Genomic DNA, 21156 nt, shown 5'->3' on the forward strand with positions numbered 1-21156 from the left:
CAATGTTGTCTGCATAATTTCAGAATTAGATTTATTTTTTCAGTAGTTTCACCAGTGCACTAAAAGTTCTTGGAGACTTTTAAAAAATCATTCTCTTCCAATTAAGTATTTTCTGTAGAGGTCTATTTTTCTGTTACTTTCAGTGCCACTACAGTTGAGAGGAATTGGGGCTACTGGAGGAATGCAGCCATCTAGCTCCAGCAGGGACATGTTACATTTCATTTGAAGCAGTCAGAAATCAGATAATATTACAATTAATTTTCAGTTTTTCCTTTAGATTTTTGTGAACAATGGATGGTTCAAACATGATAGTAGAATAATGAAATATATGTTTGAGTGGTAAGTGCAAATTTAAATTCATGAGGTTTTTTAACAGTCACTTTCAAATTTTTTAATGATCACTTTTCTGTGTTGAAAGAAACACACATCAGCTTTCCTGGCTGTGGGGAGAGGCTTGCTGCCTAAATGCTTATTGCTGTCATCACATTACAAATGTTGGTTTCCAAAAACCGATCTGACTTAGCAGTTGTAGGGGCTGTCTGACTCAGCCTTCGTCCTGGCACGGGTCTGCTCTTCCTGATAGCCCAATGCCAAAACAAAAATGAAATCATACGTTCATTCAAAAGGAAAAGATGTTCAGGTTTATGAAATATAGATTAAGGCTTTGGGGAGGAAAAAAGCAGCAACATTTACTGTATAAATGGGAGATGGCTTCTAACTCGTGATTAAAGGCAGAGATTTTAATGTCACTTTTAACTCTGTCTAGAATACAGAAGGTGGGAACAATTAAAAAGGCACAAGAACTCTGAAATAAGGGCTGTTTGTGCATTCACAGCTCTTCTAAACTGAAGAGGATGAAAGAGGCTTTTTTCTCATTGTCAGGGGCTCTCTCGGAGTGCAGCATTGTGCGGCTGGCAGCGAGGTTTAAAATGCATGCATGCGCTGGGGTCAGGGCCCGGCTCGGGGCGGGCGGTGCAGGGAGCCCGGCCGCAGCGCTGCAGCAGCGCTCCGCCGCCGCGCGGGCCTTTAATTGAGACGTGCTGTCAAAGTGACAAACACATTTGCATACAGTCTATTTATTTTCCTCGGAAAGGTCTGCAGTCTGCTGTTGGTTGAACATTCTTAATCAGCTCGCTGTAAGTGAGCCGGCAGCGAGCTGTCCTGTGCTGGGTGCTTCTCTTCATTACATGACAGATTAGCTAAAGGGGGATGGGCTAGCGAGCCAGCAACAACCTTTAATTTTAACTCATTATCTCTCACCCTAGAGTGAGGGACTTGCTGGCTTTTCCAAACACAGTTGTGTATCTGCAGTTGTTAGCCTACAAAAAATATCAGTAAAATATCTTGAAATGCCTGTAAAAGCAGAGCCCCTCAGCTGATGGCTCACCAAAATTTGGCAGTAATTGGCTGACTGGGGGAGATTCTGTATGTCCTGGCACATCTTGGTGAGTGGTGATCAGGCATCATTGGAGAGCCTTGTTTGTTATGGAATTGTTTCAATGATGCTTTCTGTAATACTAAGACATTGTGGGGAAGCTCCCCTTGATGGTGAAAAGAAGGATTTTAGCCAGATAGCCTGGGGCAGTGAAATAAAGATCTAAACAGTGTTCTTAGTAAGACACCACTGTGGGAGGGTGGGACCACTGCTTTTCCTGCGCTGGGACTTTGCATGCTTTACCCAGAGTGTACCTTTCTTACTGATCCCTGCATCAACCAATGCAGGAACTATCACCATGGGCTCTGGGACAGCACAACTGTACTCAACAAGTAGCAGGAGCAGTACAGGCAGCTCGGGGTTTAATGGGTGGGGAGAAGAGGGAACCATTTTCAAGCCAAGGCCAAGATTCAAATGGAAGGTTTGTAGTAGTGAGTAGTGCTCTAAGTTTGGGGGAAGAGTAAGGTTAATTATTGTGGAAGATCCAGTGCTACAGAGAATATCTCTTGTGGTGCTGGGCTGATGGTTGGACTTGATGATTTTTCCAGTCCTTTTCAACCTTAATGATTCTATGAATGTCCTAGTACTTCTTTCTTCTGGTTTGTTGTCTTAAAAGCTGACCAAAATGTCCTTAAAGCATCGAACACATGCTGCATATTCAGTTGCCAGAGCCTGTCCTCAGGATCCTTCACAGTGTGCCAGGCAGGGCAGCACTGGGAGCCCAGTAAGCCCCAACCAGGGCAGAGTGGGACACTAATGCAGGTGATTTGTGACTCGGGAGTTTGGGCTCTTGTTTCCATGCCCACACTTATACCTTTTAGGTAGAACATGTGTCTGTGTTGTCTTTGAGCTGTTTGGAGAATAAACACTACACAGTGTCATGGTGACTGTTTTGAACAGGTTCCTTGTCTGAGCAAGCAGCTGTTGGGGCTGCTTTGGCAGGACCCACGGGCTTCATACAGGATTGGTACCTGTGCCCAGTTTTCCCACCAGTCTGGGAGAGGTGGTGTGAGCACACAGGATGAGCCCAAGGGCTTCAAAATCAAACCTACACTTAGGAACATTCCTCCTTAGGAGCTTTCCCACAGTCAGTAGCACCCCTGATTTAGTACAATTAAACCAGCAAATGATAAGCTGACAGAAACATCACTTGTTGGGAAAGGGAATAATTTCATTAGAAGCAAGTGATCCTGGCAGTTCTGTACAGCTCTCTAATTGTGTCTGTTACAATTAGAATGTCTTTTGTCAGCTTAGCTGGGTTTTTGTTTTCTATTGCTTGTTTTTATTTACCAGCAAATAGGATATTTAATTCCATATATGCACCAAAAGGTGTAAAGCTTAAGAAAATATAAAAGATTCTTCCACATATATCTTTAGTAGAGAGATTCAATCATGTTCCACTCTTGATGCAAACTACAGAGAATCAGTGCTCTGGGGGCTAATGTAAATAGCTATGAAACAAATGGAAAATGCACTAATGTACTGAAGCAGCTTGTCTGACTGTGGAAAGGCTTCTCTGGGTTCTCTCCCTGGCTCATTCTGACTGCTCTTAAACTCTTGCAGGCCACAGCATGGAAATTGCCACCTTATTTGCTATTTTGAACCCTTTTGCTGTAAATGAACGTGTTCATTTTTCCTAGTCACAGTCTGCACTTGGACACACAGAACAAACAACTCTGTTTTGTAGGGCAGTGCTCTTCTTCCAGGAGATTAAACGGCATTAAGAGGTCAGGGGAAAGATGGGGAGAACACCAGCCAGCTACATTCCAGGAATGCAGAACAGGATCACTGAGGCCAGAGGCAGCAGAGGAGGGATTATCACCAGGGTAAAAGGGATGAAGTAGGGAAGAGAGGAAGGCTCCTCTGCCAGACCCTGTGACTCCCTTCACACCCAGGTGCATCGGAACAATAGCAGATTCCCCTGGATCACAGCAGGCATTGTGTGGCACTGAGGTAGAAACCAAAGGGGAAAGGGGAAAACAAGTTCATTTGCTAATATTCGTGTAACTGTATGCTCTGCTTGCAGAGCCAGCTCCTCCTCTGGCCACTCTGAGCTGCTCGGACAATAGCAGGACCTTCATTAAGAAAGTGAGCCTCCCTTCCACTCCTCCCCATGGATGAGCAATGTGGGTTCCCATTTCCTTTCTCTGGAGCCACATGGGGCTTCCTCCCTCTCTCCATTTGATTCTTTATGGATTTAGCAAAAGTATAAGTTCTTTAAAATGATTTTGTCTTCAGAAAGCATATCTTCTGCTCCTTTATTTGCCTGTTCCTTTCAGGAAGGAATTCAATGTTACTCAGTAAAAGTCACCTCAAAAGAAAGACAAATGTCTTGGCCCAGAAGCACTTGTCCATCTAATGTCTGCTTGAGACCACTCAAATGTCCCATCAGGTTCTCAGGGGACAGTGTTCTTAGTCAGACTAGTAAGACCAACGTCAGTGGACAAGACAATGATGCATTGGATTGAAGTTGCACTTTGTGGTGTGCAGGATTAGCAGAAATGGCAATCCATGCGGTGGGAGTTAGGGAATGCCTGCACTGGCCATGTGTGCCAAAGTGGGACAAATGTGAGCAGCACCTGCAGAGCGTGCCCAGGGTCTCTGCCCCTCCTGCACCTGCTCCCCAGGGCTTCCCAAGGAGCAGGCACAGCTGGGTTCTCTCCAGCCCCTGCAGCAGGGGGCCTGGGGCCATGCCATGCAGGAATTCATGCTTTGCAGTGAGATTGTGGCCCCAGACTGCATCCAGCACATGTGTTCAGCCATGAAAAAGCACATTGCAGACCATGGCTTTCAGTGTTTTCCAGCTGTCTCGGTATTTGAAGTGCTCCTTACACAGGGATGCTGGAATCACGGGGCTGCCCTGAGTACACCTGTCAGGGGCTGCAGTGCCTGGATGTGTGAAGGGAAGGCTGGCAGAGCCGACCTCCCAGGGCTTGTGACAAGCGACAGCAGCTGTAACGTGTCTGCAGAGTCTCCTTGTTAGACCTGTTCTGCTGAGGAACCCATAAATATCTCGTAGGGAGATCTTGGTCCATCACTGCTGGCATGTGGAAGGAGAGTTGTGCTTTATAAATAATACATACATTGAAAATAAATACATCAGTACATGCAAGGCTACCCAAATCACCTAGATTGACAAGCTGGGGAGAGCTCCCAGTGTCTTATGGGTGACTTGCTTCTCTATCAATGTAGATCAGCATCCAGAGGCTTCTTATGTATTACTTAGGAAGTTGATATGTACAGTTAGGCCAGAACTGTGTGAATTGACCTCTGGGTCACTGGATTAGACCAGGAGATTAAAGAGAAAGAGTATGTGAAACATATAATTCTACTAAATGCTGACCCCACTGTGAGTGCTTGTTTGGCCAGGCATTTTTTAGATTTGCCCTTCAGAGCTGGGCTGATGAATACCACATAAAACAGTTGTGAGTGCCAGGCTGCAGATGGAGGGTCTGTGTCCTTCTGTGGGTGTGTGGGGAAGAGTGTCCCCCCAGTTATGCAGCCTGGCTTGGTGAATGATGAAGGTGAGTGAAGCAGAGAGTCATTGCTGTTTATAGAACCCCTTAAATGAGGAACATGTCTTTTTTCTTTTTCTTTTTTTTCTGTGCAAGTATTCCACTTGCTAGAGAGAAATAGCTGTTAAGAGATAATAAGGGATATGTCCATTTTCCAGCATTTTAAATCATGTAGGTTACATGATCTCTTTGATTTGAATTCCAGCATCAGGACCACAGAAAGCCAATGTAAAGCTGGCAAAATGACCTGTTAAAAAACACACACAAACCACCGTGGCTTTTTTCTTTAAATTTGATATTGCATTGCTGGATTTTCTAGTATTTTAAGTGAAAAATATATGTAGTTAGTTCCATGTTGATAATGTCCTTGAGGATTTGACAGTGAGATTTTCCAGCAGTTGCTCTTCGTTAGAATCCTGGTGGTGTTTAATAAGGCAGCCAAACTGCTGGCACCTCGGGCTCGTGTTTGTTCTCCGAGGGCTCGGGGCTGCTGCAGTAAGCACATCGACCAGGGCTGATCATTACAAGGGCGTACGCCACCATGAATAAAAATGTCACACGTTCTCCCATCTCACAGTGGTACAAAATGTCAGTCCTGTCAAACAGACATTGCAAGTAGCACTGAGCAGTCAGTACAAATTGGGAAGCTGAATATTCCCCCAGCTTTCTGATATTCTTCATCTGAAGCAGAAGAAAAGCAGTTGTTAACCTATTAGCTGTGGTTTTAAACTCTGCTGAGGTAGTAGATGGTTAGGCTTTAACACATGGGGATAAATATATTCCTGGGGTCTGGGATTTTTTGCAACATGTCTCTCCATCCATGTATGTTAAGGAATAGACAGAATGAAAACAAACCACAGCAAAATGAACCTCATATTGGAAGAAATCCTCTGGAAAAATTATCATCTCAGTGAGATTCTCTTTCAACCTCTTGCCAGTTTTACCTCTGTGAATAGTTGTACAAAAGCCCTCCTTGCTGGTTTGCTGTAATCCACAAAGGGCCTGCTTTGATGAGTTAAGGGAGTTTTCCTTCATGGCCCTGTCATTATGCAGCAACATCACAGAGAGCTGGAGTTTTATTCTCCTCCTGGACAAATGAAGTTGTGCTGCTTCAGGGTGAGGCCCACCGTGCGGTGCAGAGTCCATAGCGTGTGTTCCTTCCTGGCTTAGTGTAGCACCAAGAGCATCCCTGTGTGTTCACAGAGTTCCCCATCTAGGATTGAGGAGTGGGTATTGTCAGTGCAGGATTCTGCTGTTACTGCTGGGTCCAGAAAAAAAATCTGGTGCAAAAGGTGAAGTGCAAAGTGGTGCCAAAATATCAAAGAAATAAGAAGAAATTATACAAAGTCAGCAGTGGTTGCTCAAGAGGACAAGGAGAACAGTTCTTTGTCACAATGAGTATTTCAAAGAAATGGACTCAAAGTCCATTCTTTGTGTAGAAATTTCTTTGGTTTTTTCTGACACCTTCTCAGAACAAAAAGCTTGTGTGTGTTCAGAGTAGTGAATCATGATAAATGAATCCCCTGCCCAAACAGTGGTGAGTGCTGGAGCAAATTGCCAAGGAAGGCCCAGTGAGGATCAGGGCTGGGAAAGCTCTGCAGGGCCAGAGCAGAGCAGGTGGAAAAGGGATCAGCAGAAGCCATGCCTGCTCCTGCCTTGGGTAGTTACTGTCTGCAGCATGATCCTTTGTTATCCAGGGCCTCACTACATGGGAACAAAATGGAAACAACATGTGTGAGGCTTCTTTGAACCAGAGTGACTCTAAATTGAATTAAATATTGTGTGCTCTGTAGGCACCCGTTTGCTGTGGGAAGAAGTACCTACTGCACATAGCTCAGTGTGCAGTGGCTTTCAGACTGTGGTCTGCAGCACCTGGGCTCTGTGCCAGGTAAATAAGAGGCTGTTGACAGGCATCTCCTTTGGAAAATGTCAGGAGTCCTCAAACTGCAAAGTGCCAGATAATATCAGTTTAATGCTTCAGGGGTGGTTTCCATTTTTTTAGAACTGAGTGCATGTATAGATGGGAGGAGGTCAGCGTTGATGCTCTGCAGACAGACAGTGAGAGTGGAGCACTAAGTGGTCACAGTCTCAGATTTTCCTGAGACTTCACCTTCTGTGGGTTTTACTGCTGGTTTGCATGGGACTGGGACTTTCCTGTTACTGGAGCTAGGGAGTCACCAGAAGCCTTGACAGGTCTTTAAGCACAGGTACCATCATACTCCTCCTATCTACATCACAGAACAGCACATGCTACTTTGGGCATGGCCTGTCTAAGGCTCCTGAACACACATAAAAAAATAGATCCATGTAATTCTCAAAATTCTTCAGATTTTTTTTTTTTAATTACAGAGAAAAGAAATAAAATACCATTCAGTTCTATAGCCCAGAAGTTTATTGTTTAAGGCATGTGTTTTTAGAATAACATCAGTTATCAACAATAATAATCCACAGCGGTGTTCTCATGTTTTGGGATTTTAGCTTTAGGCATTGCTGCATTTTTGCCAGATTTGTTCTACCTTCCCAATCTACAAATGTGGCTTGAAGAATGAGGCATCCCTTAAAACATGGAGATTATTTTTATCACAGGACCCAGCAGATTTCCATTGAAGTATTTCAGAGTGTAAATTAAAAATATATGCTGTAAAGCATATACTGTTCCTGTCATCCCAGTTTGTGAGCTGTACATATGGGAGCATGTAAAAAGCAGAGTGTGCTGTGCAGGGATCTGGCTGGATAATAAAACAGCTGCCTCGTAGATTCTGTCTGCTTTCTCTACTGAATCTTTTTAGGTACCAGACATTTTTCAGTGTTGTTATTTTCTCCCTTTTTTTTTTTTAATTGAGTGTACAGTTGAGTCCAGCATGTTCTCCCAAAGTCAGCACATCAGGTCTCCTCCAGCCTGGTGTGTGTGAGCCTGGCTTCATCCAGGCATCTCTCTCCCATGGCTGATTGACTTTGAAGTATTTTCAAACCAGTCCTCAATTTCAGAAGGAAATAAGATATTCATCTAGAAGAGCTTTGCTTTGGAAGTTTTTGGAAACACCCTCACTGCTAATTGAGAAAGAGAAACACTTATTTCTCCACATATTAACAAACCAGTTCTCATCTGGTTGTGTTTCCTTTAAGCATTTCCTTCCAGTTGCACTTGTTGCTGCACATGAACTAGCACCTCTGATTTACTCACAAGACTCTGTTTTGAATACCACTTAAAAAAACCTCAAAAGACATCCACAGTTATTTTGAGATAATATTCTGCTCACAAGCTGTTATGTCACAGACCAAGAATTATCCTTTTGTAATGTTTTCTCTGGTATAAAACTCTGAATAGCTGTATTGGGAAAGTTCCTTGGGTATATAATAGCTATTTTATGAGATGTGGTATCTATCATATTTAAATAATATTTTGATAGTGTAAAAGTGAATGTAAGATTTTTCTTGCTCCAGCATCTCATATCTCACTTGTCTGATAATTAGCAAAGCAGTGCCAGATCCGCAGTCATAAAAATGGCTTTCTGCAAATTTCCTGTCTTGTTGCTTCAGAAGTATTTAGAACAAGACAATTAAGCAAATATCCAGAGGGAAAAGGTATGCTGGTAAACAGCAATTGGTGAGAAAGTGCTAATTTAGACATTTCTCCTCTCACAGAAAAAGCTATAGTACATATATTTAGGACCATACCTGGAATAGCAATTTAGCAGCTTTTAGCACTGCAGCCATGTGTTGGTTGGTACCCATTCCTCTCTACAGCCCAGGTAATTAAGTTGATATTCCAACACATCTTCCCCTGCTGACCTTTAGAAACAATGTGTTTTGCTGCATTAACAAATTAACTTCATATCAGTGGCTCTCCCAGCAAACACAGAGAGTTTGAACATTGCTTATCCCACTGTGGTGACAGGCAGGAGCTCCAGCGCTGGCAGTGCAGCTCTGGGAAAGCCCCTGCTCCCTGCGGGTGCCTCCCCTCCAGCCTGGGCCTGCTCCTGCCTGTGCTGGAGGTGTGCTTTCACAGCCCTGCTTTAACCAGGCCTGTCCCTGCTCAGTGCAGAGAGCTCTGCTGGCCCTGGGCCGTTCTGTCTTACCCCGCTCCGAGATCTCCTGAGGCTCAGCAGTGCACTGTGTGGTGCAGCACATACAAACCTCCCAACAAACTCCATTGCTGGGAGCACTGCAGTGATAACACAAACTGGAATCAGAGTGATGGGTTTGCCTGTGTTGTTACTGAGGTCACAGTTCTGAGAGTTAACACGATGCCTGGTTAGAAGTCCAAGAGACAAAAAAGTTTCTGCACCTTTAATCTTCTCCCAAAGCAACATTTGTATGTGTCTTTATTGTGGAAATACATAGAACTATTTTTTGATCAGAGATGAAAGCTTAATCATATGTGATATTTAAATCTCAGCTGGAAAAATAATCCAGTGACAGGATAAGGATATGAAAGTATTGGCTCCTGCAAAGGAGTAGTTTATTGTAATATAAATATGTAGAATATTTGTATTATGTTCATTTTCACTTACACAGAACTAAAATGATATTTGCACAAGTAGTTTTGGGTTCTAGGCCATCGTGATGCTTTAAGGCCTGATTTGTTATTGTCAATTGTAATTGTTGATCACTTAGGAGTAAAATCCAGGACAGGATCTGAGCATAAGCTCACCTTTAAGTGCATGAAAAGTTTAACTGAATCGGGGTTTTTTTCCATGCTCTTCCAGTCTGGTTTGAGGCCTTCTCCATAAGTTTTCACAAGCACTACAATCACTCGAGATTTTAGTGAAAGTGTTTTTGAGATCCTGGTTTCCATTTGCAAAAATGTAGCCTAGAACACTTGGACCTCGAGGTCCAAGAATCCGCCCTGAACATCTTTGATGTGTCAATCCATTTGGGCTGTCTGGTGCTGTCCCTGCTGCTTTTGGTGTGGCAGGAGCTGAGTTCAGCCCGGCATGGGTACCTGTGCCGCCGGGGCGCATCGCAGGCCATGGGGTTTGTCACTGCTTTGGAAAAACAAAGTAAGAAAAACAGCGTTTTGTGAGGTGAGTATGAAGGTAAATCACGTGCTGTCACATGCTCATGCTGCTTTTGCCAGGACATCAGAGGTGTTTCCATGCAGGTGACTTTAATTTAGTCTCCACTTTGCTGCAGCAGCACAGACTCCGCCCGCCGCGCCCGCCGCCCCCAAAGATCCAGCGCTCCTCCAGGCCCGTGAGTAGCTGGGGATTGTTTCACTGCCACAGCTTAACACTGCCTGAGTTACGCTCTTTGTAGCACTACTAAACCCTGGTAGTTTGGATTGTCAAACTCTGCGCAGAAGCCATGTGTGAATTTTGCTCCTAAACTGCCTTCTCTCTGCTGCGGCACAGCCCTGGGACCCGCGGTTGTTCTGCTTTTCTCTGGCGAGCCCTGCAGCTCTCGGGCAGCTCTGCAGGTAACTGGGGCTGCTCTGGCCACGTCTGGTTTGACTTTTGCGGTGGTTTCTTACACACAAAGGCCTGCTAGACTGGCTGGTGGAAGTTTTTAGCCAGTGAGCTTTTGAAGACTTGCACTGAACTCAAATATGAAAGGAAGCAGAAGTCTGAAGACATAATATTTATTCTCTGCAAGTTATGCTTTTAATTAATTTGGGATGCCTAATTCTTCTCCATGTGTGAATAGACTTGAAGAAAGCGAGGTTGATCTTTGGTGGTAGAACATTGGTGCCGTGTTATGGATGACATACACTGGGTAATTCCATGGTGTAAAAGAAGACCCAGCAGGTTGGCCAGAGGAAGGGACTCTTCCATGGAAGAACTGCACAGAAATTACTGGCAGTGCAGTGCCTGTAGTGTTAGGGAAACCTTATCTCAGCAGTTTTTCCCCAAAACCACTCGCTATAGGACAGTTTTTACCTATGGACTATGCAGGATGGCATTAAAACTGGACACCCTGCTGGGTCTGCACCAGATGTTTATTTTTTTTTAAAAGGCACAGGCAAGAAGTATTAATTTAGGAGGGCTGTTGGTTTTTGGCACAGCATTGGAAGATATTTTTGTGTATTCAGGATTATATTCAGCTTTATGAATATAGTTCCCCCCAAGTCATCTTACTTCTTGCTTCCTTACCCATACACATACATGCATAAGAGAGACAGATATGCAAGTTTTCAAATCTGATCTTGCTAAAACTTGTTAAAATGTGTTTTGGATGAGCAGGTAACTGGTTAACAAGTGCAACTGGGTGTGTGTTTTAACTTTTGATCTCTGGTGCATGTTCCTGTGTGACTTTTCAGTGGCATGTGTTTCTTCTCCTCCGTCTTTTTAACTCTGGGTGTTTAGCTTAATAGAGTCATATTTATGGATTTTTCCTCTGAAGATTTCTGTTTTCTGTGTTTAAAAAATAGCATTGACTATGATTATGTGTGTTCTCTTGAATGCAATGGGCATGGGAGATGTGTTTCACTAGGATCAGACTTTCCATGTGCTGTGGGGTTCCTGTAGTGCTCCCATGCCCTCGTGTTCCACATTTGGCAGGTGTAAGGGGGCATGTTGTGATTCCTCTGAACCAAAGTTGCTGAACTGTATTGTTCAAATGGAGTAATTTATTATGTGGAGGTCTTGTTAAGACTGTTTAATCTCCCAGCTGTAGGGTATTAATAGTCCTCACTGTAACATGGTTGGTTCAACTGTCTTTGCTCCCAATGTGATTGATAAAAGGTTGGAAATGTAATAATGAAAGCTCCTGTTGCATTCCTCTGGCTGTGTCAGTAAGTGGAACAGAAAGGCTTCATTCATCAAGGGGAAATTCAAGATAAATGTAAATTATTATAATCAATCCCAAAAATATGCTTGTATCAAATATACATAAATTTGTTGTTGTTCAGAACTGTTATTTGGCTTTTAGTAGTTGCAACACATTTCTGTATGTGTAAATAATACTTCTTGCAGGCTGCTTTTTCCCTCTCAGGCTTGGCAGCTCCTACAGAGGTGGGTATCAGCAAGTGGTTTATCCTGGCCTTGTACACAAGCACTAAAGGGGGTGACCAGGTCCCTCTGCTCTTCCAGCCAGGGCCACAGAATACCAGAATTCCTGAGAAATACTTTATGCTGCAAGGAGGAATACATGGTGCTTGCAATATGAGTAATTGCTGATAATAAAGCCAAAAACACAGACCAAAGAAAGGTTAAGGAAGCAGAACAGAGATGTTCTTTGCATTCTGCTGCTTTGGAAATAAGTGGTGGTGGTATTATGAAAGAGAGAGGGTTGTTGCTTCTAATTAATGGAGGTCTGTTTGGATTAATAGTGGTTGTTTGGAAACTTTATTCAATTAGAAAAAGTTAAAATATAATAATCATGCATTAAGGTAATGGGGACAGTAATAAGCACATTCAACCCTTCTGTCCTGGAAGTTTACCTTTTTTCTTTTGGCTGTGTGCTCACGTAATTGGATTTCTTTGCTATTTTGCATTTGATAAGCATTTAACCTTGCCTCTGCGGCTATGTGAGACTCAAAATCCAGCGAGGAATTGACTTGATTCCTGGCTTTTCCCTGCAGTTCCCCAGGAACAATGCTCTAAATCCCGCTCAGCTTTGTCACCTTGCACCGCACTGGGCTGGGGGCCCCTGGAGCCACCCCAAACTCTCACCTCTCTCCCTCCTCGGCAGCACACCCACCCGAAAGGTGAAAGTGTTCCCAGCACGCTGACAGGCCAGCTTTACACATCAGCTCCCAGCTCCCATTTAATTAAGCAGCTCTGCTTTCTTCCTCTCTTTCCCTCTCTCCTTCGCGCTCTCCTCTCCCGTTCCTCCTGCCTGTCGCCCCCCTCTCCCGCACTCCTCTCTGCGGTCTCTCCCTGTTTTATCAGCCCTAATGAAGCAGTATTCTTCATCGATCCTGCTGATTGCCAGCCCATTCCTTTTGTTTGTTGGCACCGAGCCATTCTGCTGCGCTCTGACAGCTCAGCTCCTCTAATTAGCTCTGTTGTTCTTTTCCCCATGTTTCACCACGTTGCAAGTTCAGTTGAAGTTGCCACAAACTTAATCCTTCCATTCCTGCCATAAATTCACATTCTTAAGCTGTCTTTATTGTAGAGAGGAGCAGCCTTGTGTGGGGACTGATCTCCAAGACCTTAACATCTGACCTTTTCATAAGCCCTTTTTCCTAAGAAATAGTGGCAATACAACTCTGGATTTCTTCATCATATCTGCTGTGCACCATTTCCTTTGAAATGAAAATTCAATGCAATAATGCTGCTGCTATTTTCTGCATATTAGTGTGTAGGGCAGAAGCACTACACGCAATTTGGTGGCTTTCTCCTGGCAGGAGAATTTGAGGTTTATGTACCTGAGAAGAAAAATTAAAAAAACAAAACTAAAACAAACCTGAAAAGCCCCCCTCCCCCAACAAATGATATTTTTTAAAAACTTACATAGTCACTCCAGTGCACTCAGGCTGTAGGCCATGAACAGCTCCTTTCTCTTGCACCTCTTAAGGGAGCACAAGCTCTGGGAGGTCAGGAGCTGAATTGTATTCCCAACTTTATTTGGGTGTCTGGGCATTTCTGTTGAGATTCGCATTGAGCTGAGCCAACAGATCCGACTCTTTTTCAGGTAGAGTTGTACTTTCTTAACAAAACACAGGAAGCTGGTGTGTACAGTCTGCCCTGATGCTGCAAATTCCCTCGTTTGACTCGCAGGGACAAGTTCAGCACAGGATTCCTCAGCAGTGTAAGCTGGCACATACTCAAACTTTGAGCACAAGTGCTTATTCCTTTCCTTGAAATAAGGCTTGTTTGCTTGTGGAGATCCTGGGCAGAAATCAAGCTGAATTTCCATACATTAGAAGGTGATGGATATGTATGTGAGACTGGATTGGCAGCAGCATCATCTTCCACAGAAAAGCTTTGGATTTTACTTACAGACAACAGAAGTCTGACTTAATACCAGGAGTGATAATGACAATATGGCTGGTGAGGGTTTGTGTTCAGCTGCTGGAAGGAAGCAAATTTTTAATGAAGAATGAGCTGAGTTTTTCATGTTAAAACATTTATCCTAAGTACACATTTTCCAGCACAGCCTTGCACAGAAGTCCTCACCTGAGAGGCTGGGTTCCTGGGAGTGAGTGGGCAGAAGGGTGATGGTGTCAGAGCTGAGCCCCACTGCCAGTGCAATGTCCAGAGCACACGGACATTCCCAGCTTTTCTCTCTCCACTGACTGCTCGGGGAAGCTCACTCCTAGGGAATCTTTCTCTGAAATTCAGCTGTACCAAACAGGACAGGGCAAATAGCAAACAGTGACAAGCACGTATGTTTCATTTGCAATTCATTTGCAAGTCGTGGTTCATATGGTTTATACAAACCACATGGCCAGGTGGTTTATATTCATCCTTTAGATTCACTGATGTATCCACACTCGTGTGTAACATTGTTGTGGCACAAAAGCCTAAGCAAGGCCCAGTGGAAGATCCCTGCAGGATACTGGTGGCTCTCCATGTGTTGTCTGTGCCTGCTGTTGGATCAGGGGCAGTGTTTGATGAGATGTCTGTGTGCATGTCACAGGTTCGCCCCCCAAGACCTCATGTGGTTAAGAGGCCCAAGAGCAACATTGGTGTGGAGGGCCGGAGGACCTCAGTTCCCAGCCCAGAACAGTAAGTACTGTGCTGCTCTGCTTCTCTCTGCTTGCATCAGTGTGTTCAGAACTGGGACTCACCAAAGGAGTCATTAAAAAATACTACAGATCAAAGTTAGGTTTTAACTAAGATTTTTTTTTTTTTTTAAATTTTGGAACATTGTAGGGGAAGTGTGAAAAATCAAGTAACCAAAGTTTGCTTATGGAAAAATTGTGGTTTGCCAAGTTACACCTACTGTGATCAGCCTCTTCAGTAAAAGTTTTCAGGTTTTGGAGGTTTGTTAATTTCTTTGTTGTTTTGTTTTGCACTTTTCTTTCGAGGAAATTGTCAGTTCCAGCCCTGCAGATGCAGTGTTCTTGCCAGGCTGTAGCTGGAGGGTGCAGAACTGTTTATTTGACAGTGATGGCAGAAGGGGCTGTGTCTGACTCTAGACTGCATTAACAGGATTGTGATGTCTGTGTGAGCTGTGTGGTGAGGGCTTGTAGGGCTTCACTTTGCACAGTACCAACAAATTTATCCCCTTTAGCTGTGCCAGTGAAGGGGGAATGTTCCAAATCATCTGTGCTGCTGCAGCCCACTGCTCCTGGACAAAAGGTGTTGGTTTCCAGTGTCTCACTTGTGCATACCAGTACAGGCATGTTCTGTTGCCTCAGGGAGGCTTTTTCAGGCACTTTCACTAATGTCACTTTTCCAGGGATTTCTGCAAAGACAACAAGGGGTGTGTGTTGCAGATTCCTGACAGTGCCAGAGTGGAGTTAGCAATGGCCCCTCAGGGGTGACCCTGACCAGGGAATGGATGTTCTGAGCTGTGGATGTTCTGAACTTGCCAGCACAGCCCAAACATACTGGAGGGACATCAGTGGGCATCAGTGCACGGATAGCTCTTTCCAGCCACGCCAGGGTAGGGGCATACTCTGGCTGTGGCCTGAACTGAACGGTGATTTCTCCCCTGTACAGGAGTATTTGTCCATTTTACAGTGGAATTTGGTTGCCCTCTTGTGGAGCAGATGCAGCTCCTGCAAAGGGCCATGCTGGCCCTGCACAGAGGTTGTGGGGATTTTTAAACTAAAAGCATTTTCTTAATATTTAATTTGATGACTCACTGCATTTAGGTGGAGGGTAATTGAATCAATTTAACATTTATGTGTGTTCCTATGGAGGATTCTGCATGTTTGGGTTAAAAAGCTGTTGACATTCCAATATTGCTCTCTGCTAAGGTGTATCTTCAATTCCTGCCACTATCAGACTGCAGATAAGCATAAACATGAACGGTAAACATCGTACCAATGCTGGAAATATATTGTATTTTAATTATTTTATTTGGGTCTAGTTTATTGCTGCTAGTTTTAGTGAGTCTTTACAGCTCAGCTGCTTTCACAAAATACAGAATTTTCATTATGTTTCCCACAAACTTTATTTTTTCTGTCCCAGTAAGAAGTAATCTTTGTATAAGCGTTCTGAAATGGAAACAAGAGAAGTGTTGTCTCTTTAAAAAACTCACTCTTTTCTCTCTCTTGGATAACACTAGAATCAGTGAAAACACCATAAAATATATTTTACCTTGTTTTACCTGGTAGCATTGAAGGTTAGGGAATTTATGTCTTTAGTTACATGAGTTAATTCTTTTTATGTGTGTAAAAGAAATGCATTGTTTTGGGGATGTCTGTGCTCATTTTCTAATCAGTGTCCAGTTAAAGCACAGGGGATCAGGAGCAGTGACTGCCGAGAGCACCCAGTTGGGATCATGGCTCCCATCTCTTGTTAAAGCAGTGTGTTTACACGAGCTGGGGCAGCAGCCCGTGCTGGGACAGGTCACTGCGGCCCTGCGGCAGCCCCGGGGGCTCGGCAGCGGGCACTGCCCGGGGTTTGGGATGAGCTCGGTGGGGCAGTGTGGGATGGGACAGGCTCGCGGGCAGTGCCAGCGGGAACCGGGCAGTGCCAGCTGGAGCCGGCAGTGCCAGCTGGAGCCGGCAGTGCCAGCTGGAACCGGGCAGTGCCAGCTGGAACCGGGCAGTGCCAGCGGGAACCGGGCTCTCAGGGCCCCGCCGCGCAGCCTGGGGGCACTGAAGGGTTTCCATGGCCTCGGCAAGCCGGGAGCTCTGACACTGAGCGTGCAGGACCTGCAGGAAGGAGTTCCAGCGTGGGTCTGTGCTGTGGTCACAGCTGCCGGGTAATGCCCTCAGTCCCAAGCCTCCTATCGCATAGCGGCAAGAAAAAACCCGTGCATCCAGAGCCCTCATTCTCTGCATTTCACTGGCTAAGAGGGACAAATTCTTTCATTCCCTAGAGCTCTTGTGTAGCTGTTCTTTAAAAACCTGTGTCAATAAAAAATAATTCTTCTTCAAATCTGCGGAGCCCTTTTTAGGAGAATAATGACAATTCCATACACCCCTTTGTACCACAGTCTCAATATTCAGGAAAAAGCGATACCATAAAAAATAAACAAAATTAATTTTCTTATAAGCAGAACATCCTTTAAAATTATTACAGAATTCTCCTTACTAATTCCCATATCCTGCACTCCCATTTTCTATATATTTGTTGCTTCTATCTCAAGTACATTTAGGTGTCAATTAAATTTGAAATATCTACATTTGTCAGCATTTCATTTTTGGCCAGCGTGATGTGCTGCTGGTTTGTCCATGCATCCTGACACATGAAAAAAGCTCCCGAGATGCAGATCTTCCTCATTAAAACGGAGCCCCCGCTCTGCGCTGCTGCCGGCGCCGTGGAGCGCGTCCCGTCCGCGCGGCGCCGGGGCTGACACGGGATTTACCGGAGCGGCTGTGAGCCCCGTGATACCTGTTACAGGAGAGGGGAAAGAAAGCAATGCACTGCCTTTAACTGGAATAATGCAGACTGTGATTTACCACCACTGGCCGGAGCCGCTGCCACCTGTTAGAGACTTTTTATTAATTACCTCTAACCTGACTGTGAGTAAACACTCATTGGCAGTGGCAGCTCGGGCCATCTTGGGCTGTTGGTTGCAGCATCCAACTTCTCTTTTCCTGCCCTAATCTTTAAGAACTGATTCTCAGTTAACTGCTGAGGAAAGGAACATATAAACCTTACTTGACAAACTGCATTTCATACCAATCCTTGGACGGCTTAGGTTTTATTCTAGACTGAAGCACTTTCAAATGTGAAAAATAGATACAAGTAGGAACTGGTGCCCTGGAGTCAGCTCCTCTTGTGCATCAGACGAAATGTCTGTAAAGCAGAGAGGGAGATCTAATGTTTGTCAGAGCTCAGAGAGCCTGAGGAGCAGAGCTGTCTGAAGAACAGAGAGGTGCCCAGCTCTGTAGGGAACATGGTGGGGAGAGGGGGTTTCTGTATTGTCCCCTGCACTGTGGGGTGGCTGCAGTCCCTTCCCTTGAGCACCCCACAGCACCCTGCCCTGGGCACAGGGGTTGTGTTCAGTGCCTGGGCAGCAGAGCTCAGCGTTCCCTGCCGAGCTCTCTGCTGTGCAGTCAGTCGGGGTCAGGATGATCTGGGTCTCTGGAGCCCCTGGTTTCTCCCCTCAGGAGCTGTCACTGTGACTCGATAACTTCCTTTTCTCTTCCTGTTCCCCAGCCTCGTAAAGCCCATGCGACACTATACAGTCTTCCTCTCTGAGGACTCCTCTGATGATGAATTTCAGCAGGAAGAGGATCCTGTCTCTGGCTTCTCTGAAAACTTTTTCTTCTCTGCTCCTTTCGAATGGTCTATCCTTTGCTCTTTTGCTGTGTTCATGCCAGTTTCAAACAGTGGGGTTTGCCTTGCTCAGGGCATGTGCTCCTGTACTGGGATTTTGGAAATGCTCCTGGGGTCTCTGTACAGTGCTTGATGAATGACCAACATTTCTCCTGCTTGTTTGTCTTGATGTTGAGCAGCATGAAAAAGCATCCTCCTGCATGAAACACTGCAGCACCACACAGCCTGTGGGCTTCCATCGACTCGAGCTCTGTGGGATGTCACCCTTCCATTTGTCCTGTGTTCCAACATGCTGCTTGTGCTCCTGTCCAATGTTCTTTCACCATTCATTCTTGTGTGGTGTTACTGTGCTTTTGGGTTGTCCTGTGAGCCATGTTCCAGTGCAGTTACTAGCCTTTTGCAGTGTCACCTGTTTGATCCCAGCCTGTCTGGTCTGTCAGGTATCACATCCCTGCAGGTGTCCTCTGAGGGCATTGAGTACAATCTGACCATTATACGAGAAGCAGGAAGTTTGTTTGGTCTATTTGTATCCAGCTTTTGATTTTGTAACTTGTACCTTCCCAAGCCTCTGTAACTCTGTCTTGAAAGACGGTGTTGAGCAGCTGGGCCAGAACTGCTCATTGGTGCTGTGGCTGGAGGGTTCTGTCCCTGCCCACGGTGCCTGTGGTAGGGGAAGGAGCACAGCCTGCCCAGGGTGCCCCTGTGAGGTGAGGGGAGCCCTGCCAGCTGTGGGCTCAGCTGCACTAAATCCCTTGCTGCCTATTTGAATGTCCCAATCCCAGCAGGCAGCTCTGAGCTGAGCCCTCACTGAATGTCAGCAGAGGATTTGTTATTTCCTAACCTCACCTGCTTGAGGATTTCTAGAGGATGAAAGGTAGATAAATTGCATGGAGTTGCACTCATTCTTTTAACAATGCAGCCACTGATTTGACCAGAACCTGTAGGAAGAGGGGCCAGGGTACTGTGAGCTGCTGCTTCAGAAATCCACGTGATGCCACATCCAGGCAATCCAGGGTTTGGAGATGGATGATGCCCAGTCACAGCTGAGCAGCTGAAGCCTGGCAGCCACAGCTGGGTAACACCAGGCTGGAGAAGGAGGCTGCCAGTGTGACAGAGAGGTCTGCAGTTGCTGAAATCCATTGTGTGCTGCAGACACAGGTTCAGAGGCTGACAGGGAAGAGATCTGACTGCAGGCAGGTGGGATGGGGAGGATCAGTAGGAAAGGGCCAGAAAATGTTCCCACGCTCATGTTTGGCGTGGAGGAGACCAGTTTAGTTTTCAGATATCCCTTGGGGGGTTGCAGTGTGACCCACAGTGATGTGAGACTGAAGCCACCGAGGTTTGTGAGCTCCCTGCCCTGAGGCCATGTGCTGTCACTGTACCTGCAGTGTCCCTGTCCTGCTGCAGGCTCAGTGCCTGCTCTGTGTGTGCTGGGGAGGGAAGCAAGCTGGGCTCTCTGAATTTGCATGATATTGATGTATTATGATAAAATATGGAAAGGGAAGAAGGGTTCTTCCATAGGATGTGTTTTTGCAGGTCTCACAAATATTTTCTTTTAATTGAAAGCTTGTTTAAATGCCACAGTACAACTGGCTGCCAGTCAAGTGCCAATCCCCACAGCCATGTCTGGCACTTGTTGTTATTAATTGGATGCACATCGTGCTGCTGTTCTCTGTACACACACCAAAATGCAAATGTGCTGGTAACATTTTTTGCTGAGGTATGTGCAAGAGAAACATCCTGCTAACTCAGCCTTGGATGGTAATGTAAAGGAGGTGTCTCCATAATGGATTGTGGTGTTTCTTGATAAGATGACACCAATGAAATCATTGGAACCTGCACAGTGTTCCCAATTATTGCAGTTCTGATATGTGCTGAGTTAGCTCGAAGCCCGAGGATGTCAGAGCCTGCAAACACGGGGTGCAGAGGCCGTGCCCAGCCTGAGGGGAGCCCAGACAGTCAGCATGGGGAGCTGGTATCCCATTATCCCTGCCCTGAGAGCTCCCTCCTCAGCCTGGCTGTGCCTGCATGACCACAGCTTTCCTCTGAGCACTTCCCACTCGGCTCTTGCCCATCCGAGCACCCTTGGGTGCCAGGTCCCCTTCTGCATGTGCCCCTGCCCTCAGGCACTGCTCACAGCCTGCTCTGCATGGAGGGTTCTCTGAGCTATATTTGCCACTGGGGAGCTCTTTGTAACTCATCCAGCTCCTTAGGAAACTGTGTTCAAAACAAAGATTTAGAAATACGGTCATGTGCAATGTGGTTTTTGGTTCTGTGCCAGGCCTCAGCCGTACCGGGCGCTGAAGGAGTCGGACAGTGCCGATGGGGAGGACGTGGGCAGCCCAGAGAAAGTGAGAGAGCCGCTGCCCCCGAGCCCTCTGCTCTCCAGCAAGGCCTCAGAAGTCAACCTCCTGGAAGACATCTTCCCCAGCTTGGAAGTAGGAGCCCAGCCCCAGCCCCTCAGCCAGGCCAAGAGCCTGGAGGACCTGCGGACACCCAAGGAGGAGGCAGAGCAGCGCTGCTCCTTTGAATACCAGGTCAGGGGCTTCCTGTGCCCTGGGGGTGGCACAGAGTTCATTCTGAGGATCTTTTTCATATTATTGGGTAGATCATAATCATAATCATTGTCATCATCATCATCTGTTTTCCAGGGATTTACTTACGTGTTTCAAAATTAATTCCTGAATTAAGAAATGGCTTAAACGGGACTCAGTGATAAGTAACTGTTTGAAGCCTTTGCTTCTGAAGGAGGGGATATTTGCCCTGTTCCTCAGAATCTGTTTGTCCAGTGGCCATCACACACAGTATCTTTGAAGATGATGGTTGGCAGTGAGAATGAATAGTTGATCATTTTCAGATCCCCTCCAAACTTTTTTTTTCTTTTAATCTGGCTATTTTGGTCTAAGCATCATTTGAA

General features: G+C 45.5%; 1 protein-coding gene across 5 annotated transcripts in view; it reads left to right on the forward strand.

The window, feature by feature from the left end:
• The window catches only part of DENND1A (DENN domain containing 1A), a 153399-nt gene that overhangs the window by 128907 nt on the left and 3336 nt on the right, over positions 1-21156 (forward strand). Inside the window, exons 20-22 of one of the 5 annotated variants that reach the window (XM_053996069.1) lie at positions 14476-14564; positions 18120-18248; positions 20521-20776. In XM_053996069.1, the coding sequence (XP_053852044.1) occupies positions 14476-14564; positions 18120-18248; positions 20521-20776 (474 nt within the window). Of the gene's footprint in view, positions 1-14475; positions 14565-14711; positions 14828-15240; positions 15584-18119; positions 18249-20520; positions 20777-21156 lie in introns of those variants that run through there. The other 4 variants (XM_053996070.1, XM_053996073.1, XM_053996072.1 and 1 more) reach the window with 4 other exon arrangements.

The sequence above is a fragment of the Vidua macroura genome, chromosome 21 (assembly GCF_024509145.1).
Source record: "Vidua macroura isolate BioBank_ID:100142 chromosome 21, ASM2450914v1, whole genome shotgun sequence".
NCBI classification, from domain to species: Eukaryota; Metazoa; Chordata; class Aves; order Passeriformes; family Viduidae; genus Vidua; species Vidua macroura.